Below are 19,624 nucleotides of genomic sequence, written 5' to 3'. Positions count from 1 at the left end.
AGATGTCCTAAACAGCTTGGAACAATGTTTTGATCTAAGTGGATTAAAGCTGAACATGACAAATACCCACCTAACACAATTTAAAACTAAACAGCAAAAAACAAATAACTACCAAGTTTTCCATAAAAATCAGGATGTTATAAAAGCAGATTCCACTAAATTTAGGGGGATATTTCTTGAAAACATACCATAGGCTTCACATGTAAAACAAGTTTAATGGCTATGGATTTGCAATGACAATACTGTTCTATGTAAGTGACATGGACACATGAAAAATGTTTTTTACAACTATTTGAGTCTGTTATAAGATATGTAATTACATTTTTGGGAATGCAAGTGGTATAAACAGAATATTATTACTACAAAAATCTATTAGAAATTGGTGGATTCATGCTCACCCCTATTTTGGTTCAAATTGCTCTGAGCACTATGGGACTTAAAATCTGAGGCCATCAGTCCCCTAGAACTTAGAACTACTTTCACCTAACTAACCTAAAGACATCACACACATCCATGCCCGAGTCAGGATTCGAACCTGCAACAGCAGCAGTCACATGGCTCCAGACTGGAGCGTCTAGAACTGCTCGGCCACACCTCTATTTTGGTTTCTAAATATTTTTATTATTCTGTGCAGCTACACTTATGTTTATCTTTATGGATAACAATTCAGAATTTTTTATAGGCCATCACTTCCAACGTAAATATGATATTAGAAACGAATATATATTAAATTACTATGCACATGTTCTGCAGTATATGGATATAAAAATACTAACAGATTAAACAGAAAAAAATTCTACAAAATGGAACTAGTATTATTGAAGAGGAAGTCACATCCAATCTTGATACAAAATTGTTTTTATTAAGTTACAGAATTTTTAGATTATGAAAGAGCTACCTTTGTAGTATTGTGATAAGCTTGGTCTACTGGTTGTAAATTAGTATTAATTAAGATTTCCTGACACTCTACGTGTCTCTGTTATATCAGTTATATTGACAAGTTATCTGTACATTAAATTAATGATTTATGTGTATATGTAATAAAATAATCTAATTCTGATTATGATTTGTAATTTGTGCACACCCTCACTTCTTTTACCAATGGATGTTCTTATCTCAGCTGCAGTAGGTATAGATATCTACTACACTTGACTCTATTGACTGAAATTCAGTATACTACAGTAACAAAAGACATATAGTCATTGGCACTGGTAAATGAAATGGTAGGCAAAGAAATATGTTTTAGGCCATAGCTTAATGCACATAAAACAAATATCAACAAAACTGCAAGTACCAGCCATGAACACTAGCATTTTACAACCATCTTCCATGGTTACTTACATACCAAAAGTGTCTACAGAAAGGAAGTAGAAAAAGCAAAGAAGGAAAGCAATGCCAGATTTATTGAAGAAGCTCACAATCTTCAGATTGTCTCCGTGCAAGGAGTTGATTCAGTTGAAAAGAAGGTACAGCATGGTGTGCTACAGGGATTGATAATAGGGCCCTTGCTGTTCATTATCTCCGTAAATGACATAGGCTCCAATGGGCACACCTTGCAGTTTGTGGATGATACAACCCTGTTCTCAAAAGGAGAGAATGTTGAACAGGCAGTTCAAGAAGCAGAAGTCTTGTTCAATGAAGCTAAGGTCTGGTTTACCATGAACAAAATGAAAATTAATGAAGAAAATATCAGAGGATGATATGCAGCCTCAGCAATACTGGAGCACTGGGTAATGCAGCAGATGTGAAACTTCTGGGCTTTCTCATTGACACCAAATTAACCTGGCAACAGCACACCAAACATGTATGTTCCATACTTTCACGGGTCCTGCACCTCTTGAGGAAACTGAAAAGTATAGAACCAGAACAGTACCTTCTAACTGTGTACTATGGAATGTTCCACAGCCACATCAGTTATGGGCTATTGTTTTGGGGCCATTCTGCAGGCTGCAAGAATGTGCTTTTACTGCAAAAGAAAGCAGTGAGGATCATTACTTCAAGCAAAAAAACAGACCACTGTAAACCAATTTTCATCAGGTTAGGAGTTCTGACTGTTTACAGCCAGTATATATTGAACTGCCTCTTCCACATAAAGAGAAACCATGATATTTACAGAAAGAGAAATGAAGTTCACAAATACAGCACTCGCAACAAAGACAGTATCGACATGCCAAGGTGTCAATTAGCAAAGACACAAAACAGCTTCCCCATGGTGGCCCTAAAATCATTTAATGCTCTACCTGATCACATTAAGTCTTTACCATGGGAGCAGTTTAAAACAACTATTTCGTGCAAGCTAAAAGAGCAACCCTTCTACAATACTGAAGAATTCTTCTCTAGTAATAGCATAGTGTTTACTTGAGATGACTCCAACAGCAACCATTATATTTAATTTCATTGTATACTTGTATCTATTTTATAGATGTGGTATTATAATCTAATTTATAACTTAAATATATCTTGCAGTATTAAATTACTATCATAGTAGAGTTGTATTCATAAATTATGATAATGTTGTATCTTGATCCTGTCTGTCCAGCTGTGGCTGGTGTATGATATAAAATTCATAATAAAGGTAATAATAAAATTAATAATTTAGAAATCTGACTAAGGTTACTTCTTCTAAGTATATTTAAAAATAAAACTGAAATTAAGGTATTTCTTTCATTCCATTCATGTACAGACGCATGATGGGTTTATGATAGACTTCTGTGTAAGCCTCTAGATTTCTGCAGACTGAATGGATTAAGCATGTTGTATTGAAAAGCTATCTCTCCTTTCCCTTCAAGTACTTACTTCAATCTCTTCTGGTTCAATATCAGGCCTGTCAAGATCTTCTATTTCAAAATTCTTCCATGAATTTATTATGTTTTGTACATGATCACTTGTGGTATCGACAAGCTGAAAGCCAGTTATGTTTGTCCCTCCATGTTGATAAGGCTCCAAGTCAATGGTATGCACATCCTGAAACACCAGTGAATGAATATTTCATCACAAAATATTTTTTTCATGGTTATGTTTTCTGTTTTCACAAAACCATCCCCAAAACTTGTTACAAGCTTATCATTATTTATGTTTTTTCTACAGGGAAAAAGTGCTGAGGTCTATTTGCCAATAGATTCTTACTCTTGTCAGTTATAAGGTAGTATCTACCGTGTGAATACATCTTAGTTATTATGGTGACAAGTGCTGAAGACTTCTGATAAGTCTAGAAACCTGGAGTGTGCCTGAGTACTTTAGTTGGAAATACATAGCTTTGCATGTGATATTTACAAACTGTGTTTTTGATTGCCACTGATTTTCAACTTGAAATTTTTACAGAGTACATGTTTCGTAATTTTATTATATATACCTACAGTGATACCCCAAAAGTGACCTTAAAGTGTGTGGTAGATACTAAATTATGTACCACTACCTCCCTGCCATTTTCTCTTCTGTTACATTGGCTGTTAATGCTTGGTGAGAAAAATAGTCAATGGCCTGTGTATAAGTTCAAATTTCTCTGATTTATAGTAATGATCATTTCATGGTATATATGTGGTCGAGATGCCCTATATGTCAATGTAAAATGAAAGTGAATGTGGGCTGGACTATTAGCAAAACTTAACTGGCTTGAGAGGGGAGGGGGCACTGTTAAAAGAAGTAAAATTCAAAAATTCAAGTGGTTACAAGTGGCAGAGGAACATATGAACATTTTTTTTTAGCATTGGAGAGAAGAAAGAAACCACAACCACAATGTAATCAATCACTAAATGTAAGTTTTTTTATTTACAATATATTTCTGAGGTCATCATCACATGGCATTTCTGATGTTTTGTTCAGGTGCATTTATTTATTTTATTTATTTATTTATTTTCAGGTTTCACAGATCCTTGATGTGAGTGCATTGCTAGGATGTAGAACATGTCAGATTATTACAATAATAACTGTATGTAAATGGTGATGAACCTCACAATCTAAATCTTATGTAAATATATACAAGAGGTCCAAGTGTTAAAATAGCAATGAAGATCATACTAGTAATGATGGTTACCCAAACAAATTATGTCTCACATTCTAATTCATATAAAAAGCAATGTCAGCAATTGATGTACAGTAGGCTATGCAGTAGAGATAGGAAGATTGTGGAACAGGAGGGGAAAATTTCTGCCCTTCAGGCTGAGTTAGATGAGGCTAGGCGAGAACTGGGCAGGTTAAGGGGGGAGAAGGGTAAACAGGGGTGGGAAGTGGCAACAGGCATGAGGAACAGGCCAAGAAATTCTTCTGACAGCTTTGTTATTAATGTACAAAATAGGTTTGACCTGTTGCCTCAGTCAGAAACTGATGAGCCTCTCACAGAAGTAGATGTAGACAGGGCTCAACAAGCTTTCAGCAGCAAATTGATTAAGAATGTAGGGAAGTCTGCAAAGAGAAAGAAAGTTCGCATGCTAGGGGTGTGGACCAACTTCTGCAGGATGAATTAGGGTTGGATTACCAGGTCACAAGTTTTTTCAAACCTAGTGCTGAACTTGGGCAGGTAACAGAGGATTTAGGTTCACTATGTAAAGGTTTTACTAAGGAAGACACCGTGGTTATTGTGGGTGGGCCGGGCAACAGTATTGACAGAGATCCGGGGTACAGCATAAAGTGTGACCTGGCAAAGATTGCATCGGCATCGAATCATACCAGTGTTGGGTTTGTGTCGGTTCTGGAGCGCCACGACCGACCTCATTTGACCTCTTCTGTCAGGAGAGTTAATTTGGAGTTGGAACGGCTACTTGGATCTGGTGCAGGGTCACACATTGGTGTGGTTCCTGTTGATTCACTCTGTAGGTGGGACTATACTAGACATGGCCTACACCTCAACAGGAAAGGGAAGGGTAAACTGGCTGGGCTGATAGCAGGAAATTTAAAGGGGGGAGGAACTACATCTCATGGTGGAAACTCTTTTTTAGTGTAAGATCAGTGTCTAGTGGGAAACTCAGCCAGGCAAGTACTAAAGATGTTAAAAAAGTTCAAGATACTCACAAAAGTAAAGTGAAAAATAATGTTAGTATATTTCATCAAAATATTGGGGGATTGAAGAATAAAAGTACTAAAGATGTTAAAAAAGTTCAAGATACTCACAAAAGTAAAGTGAAAAATACTGTTAGTATATTTCATCAAAATATTGGGGGATTGAAGAATAAAATTGATGAGCTTCTGCTTTGTTTAGAAGATATAGAAACCAAGAATGTAATAGATATACTATGCCTGTCTGAGCATCACATTGTCACTGATATGCAAAAGGTTTGCATCAATGGGTACAAATTAGCTGCACATGTAAGTAGAGATAATATGATGAGAAGAGGAGTTGCCATATATGTCAAAAGCTTCCACAGTGCAAAAAATTTAGAAACTAAAAAATTTTGTGTAGAGCAACATATGGAAGCATGTGCCACTGAACTTAAACTAAATGATGGCACTTTCATAATTGTAACAGTGTATAGGTCCCCCTCAGGGAATTTCCAGCTATTTCTAGAAAACTTGGATGCTTTGTTGTGCTATCTGTCAGACAGGGGGAAGCAAATTATCATTTGTGGGGATTTCAATGTTGATTCCCTGAAAGAGTGTAATAGGAAGAATGACCTTTTAGTATTACTCAGTTCTTTCAATTTGAGCTCCGTCATTGATTTTCCTACTCGGATAACAAAGAACAGCAGTACATTGATAGATAACTTTTTTATAGACCAAGATAAGTTTAAGGACATAAATGCTTATCCTGTTGAGAATGGTCTTTCAGATCATAGTGCACAGCTTGTTACAGTACATGACATAGCTCCATGCAGTATAATAAATCAGACTTTCAAAGCAGTGCGTTCAATTAACAATATAAATATTGCAAACTTTAGGGAAAGCCTACAGCAGCTAGACTGGTATGAAGTGTATAAGGAACCCGATGCAAACTTGAAATATAACTTATTTCACAATACATTTTTAAGGGTATTTGAAAATTGTTTTCCCAAGAAAATAGTTAAACATAATTCCAAGAAAACATATAAAAAACCTTGGCTAACTAAAGGAATAAGAATATCTTGCAACCGTAAAAGAGAACTGTATCTAACAGCAAGAGGAAGTACTGACCCCGAAATTATTCAATATTATAAAAACTATTGTGCGGTACTAAGAAAAGTTATTAAAAAGTCCAGAAGCATGTGTATCATGTCTGAGATCAGTAACTCTGATAATAAAATTAAAGCAATTTGGAATATTATTGAAAGGGAAACAGGGCAACCAAGACCACAGGAAGACTTTAGTGCAATAAAACTGAATGACAAGTGCACCAACAAAGAATCAGAAATTGAAAATATTTTCAATAATCATTTTTTAAATGTTGTGGAGAAAATAGGATCTAGATCTTCACTAGAAGAGGCAAGGCTATTAATAGAAGAGGCCATACCTGCGCAGTTTGAAACAACTGTAATTCCACCAACCTCTCCCTCTGAAATCAGTAAAATAATAAACTCACTGAAAAGTAAAAGCTCTTACGGAATTGAGGGCATTTCCAGCAAAGTACTTAAACCTTGTTCCCCACAGATAAGTAGGATTCTCAGCCACGTATGTAATAGCTCTTTGGAGCAGGGTGTTTTCCCTGATAGACTGAAATATGCCATTGTAAAACCATTGCATAAAAAGGGGGATACGTCGGATGTCAACAACTACCGCCCAATCTCTCTTCTGACAGCTCTATCAAAAATTTTTGAGAAAGTAATGTATTCAAGAGTAGCCTCCCATATTTGTAAAAATAAAGTACTAACAAAATGTCAGTTTGGTTTTCAGAAAGGCTTTTCAACAGAAAATGCTATATATGCTTTCACTGATCAAATATTAAATGCTCTGAATAACCGGACATCACCCATTGGTATTTTTTGTGATCTCTCAAAGGCCTTTGATTGTGTAAATCATGGAATTCTTTTAGATAAGCTAAATCATTATGGTTTGCGTGGGGCAGTGCACAAATGGTTTAATTCATACTTAAATGGAAGAATGCAGAAAGTTGAAATAAGTGGTTCGTGTGATGTTAAAACAACAGCTGATTCCTCAAACTGGGGTGCTATCAAGCACGGGGTCCCACAGGGTTCGGTCTTAGGTCCTTTACTGTTCTTGATATACATTAATGACTTACCATTCCACATTGATGAAGATGCAAAGTTAGTTCTTTTTGCTGATGATACAAGTATAGTAATAACATCCAAAAACCAAGAACTAAGTGATGTAATTGTAAATGATGTTTTTCACAAAATTATTAAGTGGTTCTCAGCAAACGGACTCTCTTTAAATTTTGATAAAACACAGTATATACAGTTCCGTACAGTAAATGGCACAACTCCAGTAATAAATATAGAATTTGAACAGAAGTCTGTAGCTAAGGTAGAATTTTCTAAATTTTTAGGTGTGTCCATTGGCGAGAGGTTAAACTGGAAGCAACACATTGATGGTCTGCTGAAACGTCTGAGTTCAGCTACGTATGCTATTAGGGTTATTGCAAATTTTGGTGATAAGAATCTCAGTAAATTAGCTTACTATGCCTACTTTCATTCACTGCTTTCGTATGGCATCATATTCTGGGGTAATTCATCGTTGAGTAGAAAAGTATTCATTGCACAAAAACGTGTAATCAGAATAATTGCTGGAGCCCACCCATGGTCATCCTGCAGACATCTATTTAAGGATCTAGGGATCTTCACAGTAACCTCACAGTATATATATTCCCTTATGAAATTTGTTGATAATAATCCAACCCAATTCAAAAGTAATAGCAGTGTGCATACCTATAACACCAGGAGAAAGGATGATCTTCACTATGCAGGGTTAAATCTGACTTTGGCACAGAAAGGGGTAAATTATGCTGCCACAAAAGTCTTTGGGCACCTACCAAACAGCATCAAAAGCCTGACAGATAGCCAACTAACATTTAAAAATAAATTAAAAGAATTTCTAGATGACAACTCCTTCTACTCATTGGCTGAATTTTTAGATATAAACTAATTTAAAAAAAAAAACCTTAATCATTAGTGTCATGCAATATTTTGTGTAATGTTATTTCTTGTACAGACATCTTTTATTAACCTGACACGTTCCACATCATTACGAAGTGTCGTATTCATGATCTATGGAACAAGTATTAATCTAATCTAATCTAGTGCTACAGAGTCATTTCTTAGAAGAATGTTTAAAATTAGGCATATTTCACTAATTATTACATATTGTCAAAAAAATTCCTGTAAAGAATAAAAAAGCTATACAAAAGGTAAAGTTTTAGCTGTTTTTTGAATTTAGTCTTATTCCCAATGACTGATTTAACAGGAACTGGATGTTTTGTATACTTTTATGCTTGAACAATGTACTCCTTTCTGTGCCATACTGAGATATTTTTATATCTTTGTGAAGATCATGTTTACTTCTTGTATCATGATCATGATGCTCACTGTTTTTCTGTACATTGCATGATTATTGTTCACAAGGCACATAGTGAAATAATGTATTGGCATGGTATGGTGAAGATCCCCAGTTGTTTGAATAAGTTTCTGCAAAAGCATCTAGGGTGGATGGCCCCCAGAATTTTGATGACACTCTTCTGTGCAATAAAGAGTTTATTTTCTGAGGACTGCTTTCTCCAGTACATGATGCCATACATATTAAGTGAATGAAAATATTCAAAGCACACACTTTTGATTGTTTCCAGGTCACAGACAGATGAAATTGAGCATATGGCACATACAGCCAAATTCAGTATTTTACACAGGTCAATGATGTGAACTGACCAGTTTAGAGTGTTGTTAATGTGTAATCCCAATGAGTCTTGTTAACACTGAGGGACAGACCATTAGAAGTGAACCAGTCTAGAGCTTCTTTGAATATGGTGATAGCAGTGTTATATGGACTGCAGTTTGGTACTTTATCATAAGGATTGTGTCATACATGACGTAGTGTGCTTTTTGTGTCACACGCCAAGGCAGATGATTGATAAAGATTAGGAAAAGTAAGAGACCAAGCACCAAGCCCTGTTGTAGTCCACATTTCACTGTGCCCCAGTCAGAGCAGGTAGGTACCATTGCAGAATTATTCAATATTACCTCCTGCCTTCTGTCATCTAGATGTGATTCAACCAACATCCCTACTTTACCACATAAGCCATAGTGTTTAGCCTTCATAAGTAGAATTTCATGATCTAAATGATTTAGACAGTTCACACAAGTTTCCAACTGGTGACATTTAATTGTTTATTCATTTGAGGAAATGGTTTGACAAATGAGAAAATGGCATGTACAGTTGAAATGCCCTGTTGGAATCCAAACTGGTTTTTATTAAAGATGTTACATTTATTAAGATTATCTATGATTGTCTTGATCATAAGTTTATCTAGGGTTTTAGTAAGACTTGTTAGCAATGAAACTGGCTGGTAGTTGGAAAACTCAGCCTTACTGCCTTTTTTAAACAGTTGATTAAGAGTTGTATATTTGAGTTTATTGAGGACAGTACCTTACTTCATAGACTCATTAAATGTGTGACAGAGAACTTCACGAATAAATTTGCAGTAAAGCTTCAATACTTTCAGAGATATATTATCCATGTAGTTTATTACCTTTTCAATCTCATCAGGTGTAATATAAGGCATATATATCTGACTAATTCTGTTCTGCACTGTTTTTGGAGAAGGTTCATGGCTTCAATCATAGATCCTTTAAAACCAGTTTTTTCCACAGCTGTCAAAACATGGATGTTGAAGATATTGGCAACTATATCACCTACACTTACAGTGCTTCCATTATGACACACTTTGATACTGTCTGTATCTTCTGAAATTTTTACTGTCTCCCTTTTGACTACCTTCCAAATAGTTTTTATTTTATTGTTTGAGATGCCAATTTCAGATTTGGATTTTCTAATTATATTCCTTATGATGCTAGAGTATAATTTGTAGTGCTCCTTCTCCTGCAGTTTGTTACAGTTTCTGAGTGAAACATAAAGCATTCTCTTTGTCTTACAGAATGTTTTGATTACCTTATTGAGCCATTGTTTCCTGTAATCATTAAGGTTGCTACTGCTTGAAATTCTCTTAGGAAATGCAGCTTCAAAAAGGATAACAAGTTCATTCAGGAATATATTAAATTTAGTGTTGACTTTTTAGCCTTATATACTGTGCCCCCCCATGAACCAAGGCCCTTGCCGTTGGTGGGGAGGCTTGCGTGCCTCAGCGATACAGATAGCCGTACCATAGGTGCAACCACAACGGAGGGGTATCTGTTGAGAGGCCAGACAAACGTGTGGTGCCTGAAGAGGGGCAGCAGCCTTTTCAGTAGTTGCAAGGGCAATAGTCTGGATGATTGACTGATCTGGCCTTGAAACAATAACCAAAACGGCTTTGCTGTGCTGGTACTGCGTACGGCTGAAAGCAAGGAGAAACTACGGCCGTAATTTTTCCCGAGGGCATGCAGCTTTACTGTATGATTAAATGATGATGGCATCCTCTTGGGCAAAATATTCCGGAGGTAAAATAGTCCCCCATTCGCATCTCCGAGCGGGGACTACTCAAGAGGATGTCGTTATCAGGAGAAAGAAAACTGGCGTTCTATGGATTGGAGCATGGAATATCAGATCCCTTAATCGGGCAGGTAGGTTAGAAAATTTAAAAAGGGAGACGGATAGGTTAAAGTTAGATATAGTGGGAATTAGTGAAGTTCGGTGGCAGGAGGAACAAGACTTCTGGTCAGGTGACTACAGGGTTATAAACACAAAATCAAATAGGGGTAATGCAGGAGTCAGTTTAATAATGAATAGGAAAATAGGAATGCGGGTAAGCTACTACAAACAGCATAGTGAACGCATTATTGTGGCCAAGATAGATACGAAGCCCACACCTACTACAGTACTACAAGTTTATATGCCAACTAGCTCTGGAGATGCCGAAGGAATTGAAGAAATGTATGATGAAATAAAAGAAATTATTCAGATAGAGAAGGGAGACGAAAATTTAATAGTCATGGGTGACTGGAATACGGAAGTAGGAAAAGGGAGAGAAGGAAACTTAGTAGGTGAATATGGATTGGGGGTAAGAAATGAAAGAGGAAGCTGCCTGGTAGAATTTTGCACAGAGCACAACTTAATCATAGCTAACACTTGGTTCAAGAATCATAAAAGAAGGCTGTACACATGGAAGAAGCCTGGAGATACTAAAAGGTATCAAATAGATTATATAATGGTAAGACAGAGATTTAGGAACTAGGTTTTAAATTGTAAGACATTTCCAGGGGCAGATGTGGACTCTGACCACAATCTATTGGTTATGACCTGTAAATTAAAACTGAAGAAACTGCAAAAATGTGAGAAATTAAGGAGATGGGACCTGGATAAACTGAAAGAACCAGAGGTTGTACGGAGTTTCAGGGAGAGCATAAGGGAACAATTGACAGGAATGGGGGAAAGAAATACAGTAGAAGAAGAATGGGTAACTTTGAGGGATGAAGTAGTGAAGGCAGCAGAGGATTAAGTAGGTAAAAAGACGAGGGCTAGTAGAAATCCTTGGGTAACAGAAGAAATATTGAATATAACTGATGAAAGGAGAAAATATAAAAATGCAGTAAATGAAGCAGACAAAAAGGAACACAAACATCCCAAAAATGAGATCGACAGGAAGTGTAAAATGGCTAAGCAGGGATGGCTAGATGACAAATGTAAGATGTAGAGGCTTATCTCACTAGGGGTAAGATATATACTGCCTACAGGAAAATTAAAGAGACCTTTGGAGATAAGAGAACCACTTGTATGAACATCAAGAGCTCAGATGGAAACCCAGTTCTAAGCAAAGAAGGGAAAGCAGAAAGATGGAAGGAGTATATAGAGGGTCTATACAAGGGCGATGCACTTGAGGACAATATTATGGAAATGGAAGAGTATGTAGATGAAGATGAAATGGGAGATATGATATTGCGTGAAGAGTTTGACAGAGCACTGAAAGACCTGAGTCAAAACAAGGCCCCTGGAGTAGACAACATTCCATTGGAACTACTGACAGCCTTGGGAGAGCCATTCCTGACAAAACTCTACCATCTGGTGAGCAAGATGTATGAAACAAACGAAATACCCTCAGACTTCAAGAAGAATACAATAATTCCAATCCCAAAGAAAGCAGGTACTGACAGATGTGAAAATTACCTAACAATCAGTTTAATAAGCCACAGCTGCAAAATACTAACACAAATTCTTTACAGACAAATGGAAAAACTAGTAGAAACCGACCTCAGGGAAGATCAGTTTGGATTCCGTAGAAACACTGGAACACGTGAGGCAATACTGACCCTACGACTTATCTTAGAAGAAAGATTAAGGAAAGTCAAACCTACGTTTCTAGCATTTGTAGACTTAGGGAAAGCTTTTGACAATGTTGACTTGATTACTCTCTTTCAAATTCTAAAGGTGGTAGGGGTATAATATAGGGAGCGAAAGGCTATTTACAATTTGTACAGAACCAGATGGCAGTTATAAGAGTCGAGGGACATGAAAGGGAAGCAGTGGTTGGGAAGGGAGTAAGACAGGGTTGAAGCCTCTCCCTGATGTTATTCAATCTGTATATTGAGCAAGCAGTAAAGGAAACAAAAGAAAAATTCAGAGTAGGTATTAAAATCCACAGAGAAGAAATAAAAACTCTGAGGTTTGCCGATGACATTGTAATTCTGTCAGAGACAGCAAAGGACTTGGAAGAGCAGTTGAATGGAATGGACAGTGTCTTGAATGGAAGATATAAGATGAACATCAACAATAGCAAAACAAGGATAATGGAATGTAGTCGAATTAAGTCGGGTGATGCTGAGGGAATTAGATTAGGAAATGAGACACTTAAAGTAGTAAAGGAGTTTTGCTATTTGGGGAGCAAAATAACTGATGATGGTCAAAGTAGAGAGGATATAAAATGTAGACTGGCAATGGCAAGGAAAGTGTTTCTGAAGAAGAGAAATTTCGTAACATCGAGTATAGATTTAAGTGTCAGGAAGTCATTTCTGAAAGTATTTGTATGGAGTGTAGTCATGTATGGAAGTGAAACATGGACAATAAATAGTTTGGACAAGAAGAGAATAGAAGCTTTCGAAATGTGGTGCTACAGAAGAATGCTGAAGACTAGATGTGTAGATCACATAACTAATGAGGAAGTATTGAATAGGATTGGGGAGAAGAGAAGTTCGTGGCACAACTTGACCAGAAGAAGGGGTCGGTTGGTAGGACATGTTCTGAGGCATCAAGGGATCACCAATTTGGTATTGGAGGGCAGTGTGGAGGATAAAAATCGTAGAGGGAGACCAAGAGATGAATACACTAAGCAGATTCAGAAGGATGTAGGTTGCAGTAGGTACTGGGAGATGAAGAAGCTTGCACAGGATAGAGTAGCATGGAGAGCTGCATCAAACCAGTCTCAGGACTGAAGACCGTAACAACAACAACTGTGCCCCATTCTAAGTGCTGCACGTGTCTGCTAAAGTTTTCTAGATTTTCACTATTGATTAGTCTAAACAATCTAGTGATAAAACTATTCTGTTAACAGGGGTTACATCACACATTTTTAATAGCTGCCCATCATAGTCAGAAAGATCATTTAAGATTTGTGTTACACATATGTTATCAGTTCTGTTACTGCCTAAGAAGATATTGTCAATCAGACTTGTGCAGTCCTTCGTCACTCTCGTGGGAAAGTCAACATGTGTTCTTAGATTAAAAGAGCACATTACATTCTCAGAATCTGTTCTGTCATTATTACAAATAAGAAAATTTACACTAAAGTAACCAAGAGTGGTAATTTCTTTGGTTTTTGAAAACAACTGAGTTAATAGTGATTCTACCTGCTTGAGGAATATACTAACCTTTCATGAGAGAGTTCTGGAAACAGTAACCACATAAACAAGCAAAGTATTAACATGGGACTCACTGCAACAAGCCTCAAAATGTTGACTGATACACTAATTTCTTACATCTATGTGGCTGTACGCTATACTATTTTTAATATAGATTATTATTCCACATTTATCCATTCAGTTCCTAATTGAATAAGCTGCTCTGTCATTAATTCAAACAGTCAACTGGTCCAGTTTGTTGCTTATACTCATTATATCCTGGTGAAAATGAAGTTTGTGATTCCTAAACTCTTTGTTCTGCTGTCACTATTTTGTTCCAAATTGCAATTAGAGATTGTAGGAAGAGTTCCTGCAGGTTTCTGACTTAAGCTAGTCCTGGAATTGAGACCCAGTACCAAAAATCCTGTAGAGTTGTGCATTTCCTGATTCTTGTGCTTCTTCTGCTTGCCTCTGTTATTGCTGATGATGGTGGAGACTCATCAGGTGGTTAAGGGTCTTGCAATGCTAAAAATTGTGGGTTGACTTATACTGATGACAGTTCTTGAGCCACTGATGGGAGTTCAACAGCAGATGAAGTTTCTAATGCTGCTGATGATGAATGCAAGAGGCAGTAGTTGTAGGTTTGATGGCTATGTTTTGAAATTATATATATGATCACTGTTGCTGCACCTGAAGTTTGTGGTAGTGATCCTGTAGATTCTTCCATTGTTTGCACAGGTATGTTGGTTCTTCCAAACCTACACTGCTGGTAGGGGAATTGACAGTATTCAGGCTGTGACAAGACTCCAAATCTTTCCATAACCCTTCTTATTGTCAACAAAGAGGTGCAATTCCAAGTCTATATATGCACATGTTCTACCTTAGTAAACAAGAACACTTTTTTTTGCTTCAGGGAACCCTCTGTGGGTTTTATTTTCCAACTAAACTATTGACAAGTACTATTTAGTAAGCCCGCCCAGTTGGGCGTGTGGTCTAATACACTGATTTCTGGGCTGGGAAGCATGCTGCTGGTCCCCGGCACAAATCCTCCCGGTGGATTAGTGTTGAGGTCTGATGTGCCAGCCAGTCTGTGGATGGCTTTTTAAGGTGGTTTTCCATCTGCCTCAACGAATGTGGACTGGTTCCCCTTATTCCACCTCAGTTACATTATGTTGGCGATTGCTGCACAAACACTTTCTCCACATACGTGTACACTGTAATTACTCTAACACACAAACATTGAGGTTACATTCGTCTGGTGTGAGACATGTTCCCAGGGGAAGGGAGGGGGAGGGGGGGGGCGGCATTGGGGGCTGAACCGCACAATAACGCTTGGTTAGCTGTGGAGCGGAGGTGGGGTGAGTGGACTGCTGTAGCCTGTTGTGAGGTTGTGTACCACTGCCAGCTACGGCAGGGCCAAAGCCTCTCCATCGTTTCTAGGTCCCCAGTTCCATACAATGCAATACTGTTTAGTAACCAGAGAGCATATCAATCAATAAAAGATTCTCTGTGGAAGCTAAACACTACAAAGTTAAATGTTCTGAAGCATAGACACCATTAAATATATATTAAAATATATTTATCAGTAATGTATTTCAGAATTTAATTTATTTGTAAGCATTTAAAATAATTTCCACATCATTTTATGTAATAAAATGGATCCTGCACCTTACTGCACTCACTGGACAGTGTGTCTAAGGCATTCAGCCTGACCGGATTGCCTCCAAACACATCTCCGACAATTGTCCGGTTGCTATTCTATTCTATTCTAAGGCATATGCGACACTCATTGTTGAACAGACTGGTCCATTCGGCATGTTGTTGGGCCCATCTGTGCTGTGCTGCATGGTGTCGTGGTTGCAAAGATGGACCTCACCATGGACATCAAGAGTGAAGTTGTGCATCATGCAGCCTATTGTGCACAGTTTGAGTCGTAACACTACATCCTGTGGCTGCACAAAACACATTATTCACTATGGTGGCATTGCTGTCAGCATTCCTCCAAGCCATAATCTGTAGGCAGCGCTCATCCACTGCAGTAGTAGCCCTTTGGCAGCCTGAGCGAGGCATGTCATTGACAGTTCCTGTCTCTCTGTATCTCCTTCATGTCTGAACCACATCCCTTTGGTTCATTCCGAGATGCCCGGACACTTCCCTTGTTGAGAGCCCTTCCAGGCACAAAGTAACAATGTGGGCACAATCAAACTGCGGTATTGGCCATCTAGGCATAGTTGAACTACAGACAACACGAGCCATGTACCTCCGTCCTGGTGGAATGACTGGAACTGATTGGGTGTCGGACCTCTCCATCAAATAGGCACTGCTCATGCATGGTTGTTTAGATCTTTTGCAGGTTTAGTGACATCTACAAACAATTAAAAGGACTGTGTCTGTGATAGAATATCTGCAGTCAATGCCTGTCCTCAGGAGTTCTGGTAACCGGGGTGATGCAAAACTTTTTTTGATGTGGGTAATTATGGTACTGAATAATTAATTATTAATCAATTAATAATTTTTCTTAAAAAGTAACAAACTTTTAAAAATTAACAGTGCTAACTATTTTCTCTCACCTGTTCAAATTTTTGGGTTCTCATTTATGAATTCTTCTACTGAATACTAACATTTCTGCACTAGTTTCTCATATAAGGTTTTTTCAGTGTTTCTAAAGTAATGCTGAGCAATTCTCATCCTTTCACTTTGTTATAAATTTTCATACCCATAAAATGTGGAGTTTGAGCATAAAGTTTCGAAAAGTGCAGGCATAAAAGAAAAGGAGCGTGTGCAGGATGGGACAGGAGGCTTCAGAATGGAGATTTATGAACTTAAAGAGTGAAATTCACTGATTTGTAATATATTCTCAATATCAGGGTACAGATGGGCCAGCCCTGGGGAGGAAGTAGAGTTTGACTGGCAGTATAAGAGGTTTCAATAAAATTAAATGGAATAGCGAGAGAACACGGTTCAAGCTCATGTGGCTGGCAGCCAGTCACTGTGAACAAAGCTAGAAGCAGACAGCAGAACCTGTCAACTCTATTTGAAGCCTGAAGTCAAAGAGAGCATCTACACTGTACCTTGTCCTACCAAGATGCTCCAGTCAATACACACATGATTCGTTTCTCACTTTCCCTATTGACTAAATGTGGTAACATGGATATTCAGCAAACAAGAGGGAAAAGGGGCCGAATGCTGATCCTGTGATACCCAGGCCCCAAAGAAGCTCATCCTCGATGTGTGTCACAGATTCAATTGTGAAGCAAAATTTTCAGTTAATCATAAATGAATTAATCCTGGTTCTCTAGGCAGAACATGTGTTATTTTCAGTATACTCTTGCTCTCTTTGTGCAAATTATTTGTCCTTGAGGAAAAAATGAATGGGACCTTTTTTGTAGGAAGTTTAATGTAGTTTGATTCTGTATTTCAATGTGTTTTCACTAGAGACTGCAGTTCTAAAGATATTCAAGAGAAAGGTTCTAAAATGACATTAAATAAGTTCTACCTCAGAAATCATTCAGAATAGGACATATGTCCATATGAAGTTTATTGTTTCAAATGAACATTTCTGTCACATCCCCTAATATTGACCATGCCTCCTCTTAAATACTTGGTGTAATTGAATGAAAGTGTGGGACTGTTGCCGCAGCGACATTACATACCAAGAGGCAGAACTATAGTGCCAAATGGGGCTGGCTCCACAGCACAAGGCTGTTGAAGGAATGGGAGAAGACAGTATGTGTCAATCGGTGAGAAGTTATAGTGCACTGTGGTGGTGGTATCCATTACAACATGGTACATAGATGACATTTGGATGACTTCACATGGGGAAGAATCACTGCGAAACTGGAAGAAGGACCAAGTGTGATGAGTGTAGCCTAAGAGTTTGGTATTGCTCACAGCACTGTTTCATATACATGGGATCATTCCAAACCATGGGCACTACTACCCAAAGGGGAGGAGGTGGTTGACTACAGTCAACTACAGCAACTAATGACCACTACACTGTGAAATGGGCAAGAAGAGACTCATGTAAAAAAGTGGGTCAATTGCAACCACATTTAACAGGAGTGCTTTCACAGGGCTGCAAAGCACACAATCTCACACTTCACAGTGGCATGGAAACTGCATTGCAATTGTGCCAAGAGTGTACGGACTGGACCAACAAGGAGTGGGATCACATGCTCTTCTCAGATGGGAACAGATTCGATATGAAAAGTGATTCTGACTTTATCCTCATATGGTGAGAAATTGGAACAGGAAATGCACACAAGAACATTGTTGAACATGATCATTTTGGTGGTCCAGGTGTTAAGATGTGGGGTGGCATAATATTGCAGGGGATTACTGACTTCCAAATGTTTGAACACATTACACTTAGTGGCCAATGTTATTGTGACATTTCACGCCTTACCCATGCACATCTTTTCAGGGTTGCATTTGGCTCTGACTTCATTTTTGTGGATGACAATGTGTGACTGCATTGAACAGTGCAAGTGGAGCAGCTCTTGGAGTGAGAGGGTATTTGGTGAATGGACTAACCTGCCCATTCCAGTGGCTTAAATCCCATTGAGTATGTGTGGGATGCATTGGGGAGGCATACTGTAGCATGTCCACATACACCAACAACCATCCAGCAGCTGTCAACTGAGCTGGTGGAGAAATTGAATTTCTGACCACAAGAACTCCACACCAATTTTGTAGCCAGCATGAGAGCATGTTGCATAGCAATCATTGTGATTCACAGTGATCACACATCTTATTAAGAACAATTTACTGCCTTCTGTAATGTCCAGGGGACTGTCATAAATTGAGGCAACTTCAGTGTAATTGTTGTCTTTGAATATAAGAGTTATTTCTGTTCTTCTTATTATTTATGGCTTTCAGCTACCTTCTATAATATACTGTAGCAGTTCTTTCAACATATGGTCCACGTTTCACCAATCTATGTTACTTGAAAGTTACACATCTGTTGAAGTTACTTTCATCCTTAAGTTTTGCACACCTGTGTCTGTGTATATATAATTTACGAACATAGCTTCACTTGGAAGACATGCAAGCTGTCAGGGGTAGTGAAATGAATACCAAACACCTGCCACAATGGGATCATGGAAGGGCGGAGTGCTGCCTGCCTGCCCTAGCTCTCAGGGAAAGGTAAAAATACAGGGTAGTCAGGTGTTTTTCTTTCAAGAAAATGGTTTAAAAGTCAGTGTTGCATATGTTTACAATGGGCTCAGATCATATGGATGCCCTTGAGTCAAAAGTAATCACTACACACGTTAAGACATTTATCCCAGTATGGAACAAGATTGCTGTTAATCACTGATGGATCCACAACTGCACCCACCCTTGCACTCCCTTGTCCTACTGAAACCAATGTCCATGCATGTCTTCCTTCAGGTTGCCAAAGATAGGAAAACCACATGGTGAATGGTCTGTGCTGTATGGATGATGTTGCAGTGCTATTCAACCAATTCACTGAAGTGTAGCCTTCTTCCAACTGGCAGTGTTGTGGCAGGTGTTGTTGTGCAACAGGATGATTGAGTCGAACAGCATTCTGGGCATTTTTACTTTATGGTATGTCACAGTTTCTGCAAAGTGTTTTCACAGTGATGTGCATTCATTGTGATTTCTTGCTTCATGAACACAATGAACAGAGGACCCCTTCAGTCAAATAATAAAGTCATCATGACATTACTTGGTGCCACCATTTTGAGCCTGAAGGCAAATGGCAAAGCCAACAGCAGAATATCCTACATCTTCCCTGCCAGAAAAATCAAAAGCTGTTCAAG

The 19,624-nt window shown here is 38.1% G+C and overlaps 1 protein-coding gene across 3 annotated transcripts in view; it reads right to left on the bottom strand.

Moving 5' to 3' along the window:
* The window catches only part of LOC126298678 (glutamate receptor ionotropic, kainate 2-like), a 397,907-nt gene that overhangs the window by 233,774 nt on the left and 144,509 nt on the right, over positions 1 to 19,624 (bottom strand). For all 3 annotated transcript variants that reach the window (XM_049990109.1, XM_049990111.1, XM_049990110.1), the window contains one exon: positions 2,797 to 2,964. In XM_049990109.1, the coding sequence (XP_049846066.1) occupies positions 2,797 to 2,964 (168 nt within the window). The remainder of the gene's footprint in view (positions 1 to 2,796; positions 2,965 to 19,624) is intronic.

Source organism: Schistocerca gregaria, chromosome X (assembly GCF_023897955.1).
Source record: "Schistocerca gregaria isolate iqSchGreg1 chromosome X, iqSchGreg1.2, whole genome shotgun sequence".
Taxonomy (NCBI): Eukaryota; Metazoa; Arthropoda; class Insecta; order Orthoptera; family Acrididae; genus Schistocerca; species Schistocerca gregaria.
Note: the sequence above shows the minus strand (reverse complement) of the source record. Positions and strands in the feature narration are given on the sequence as shown.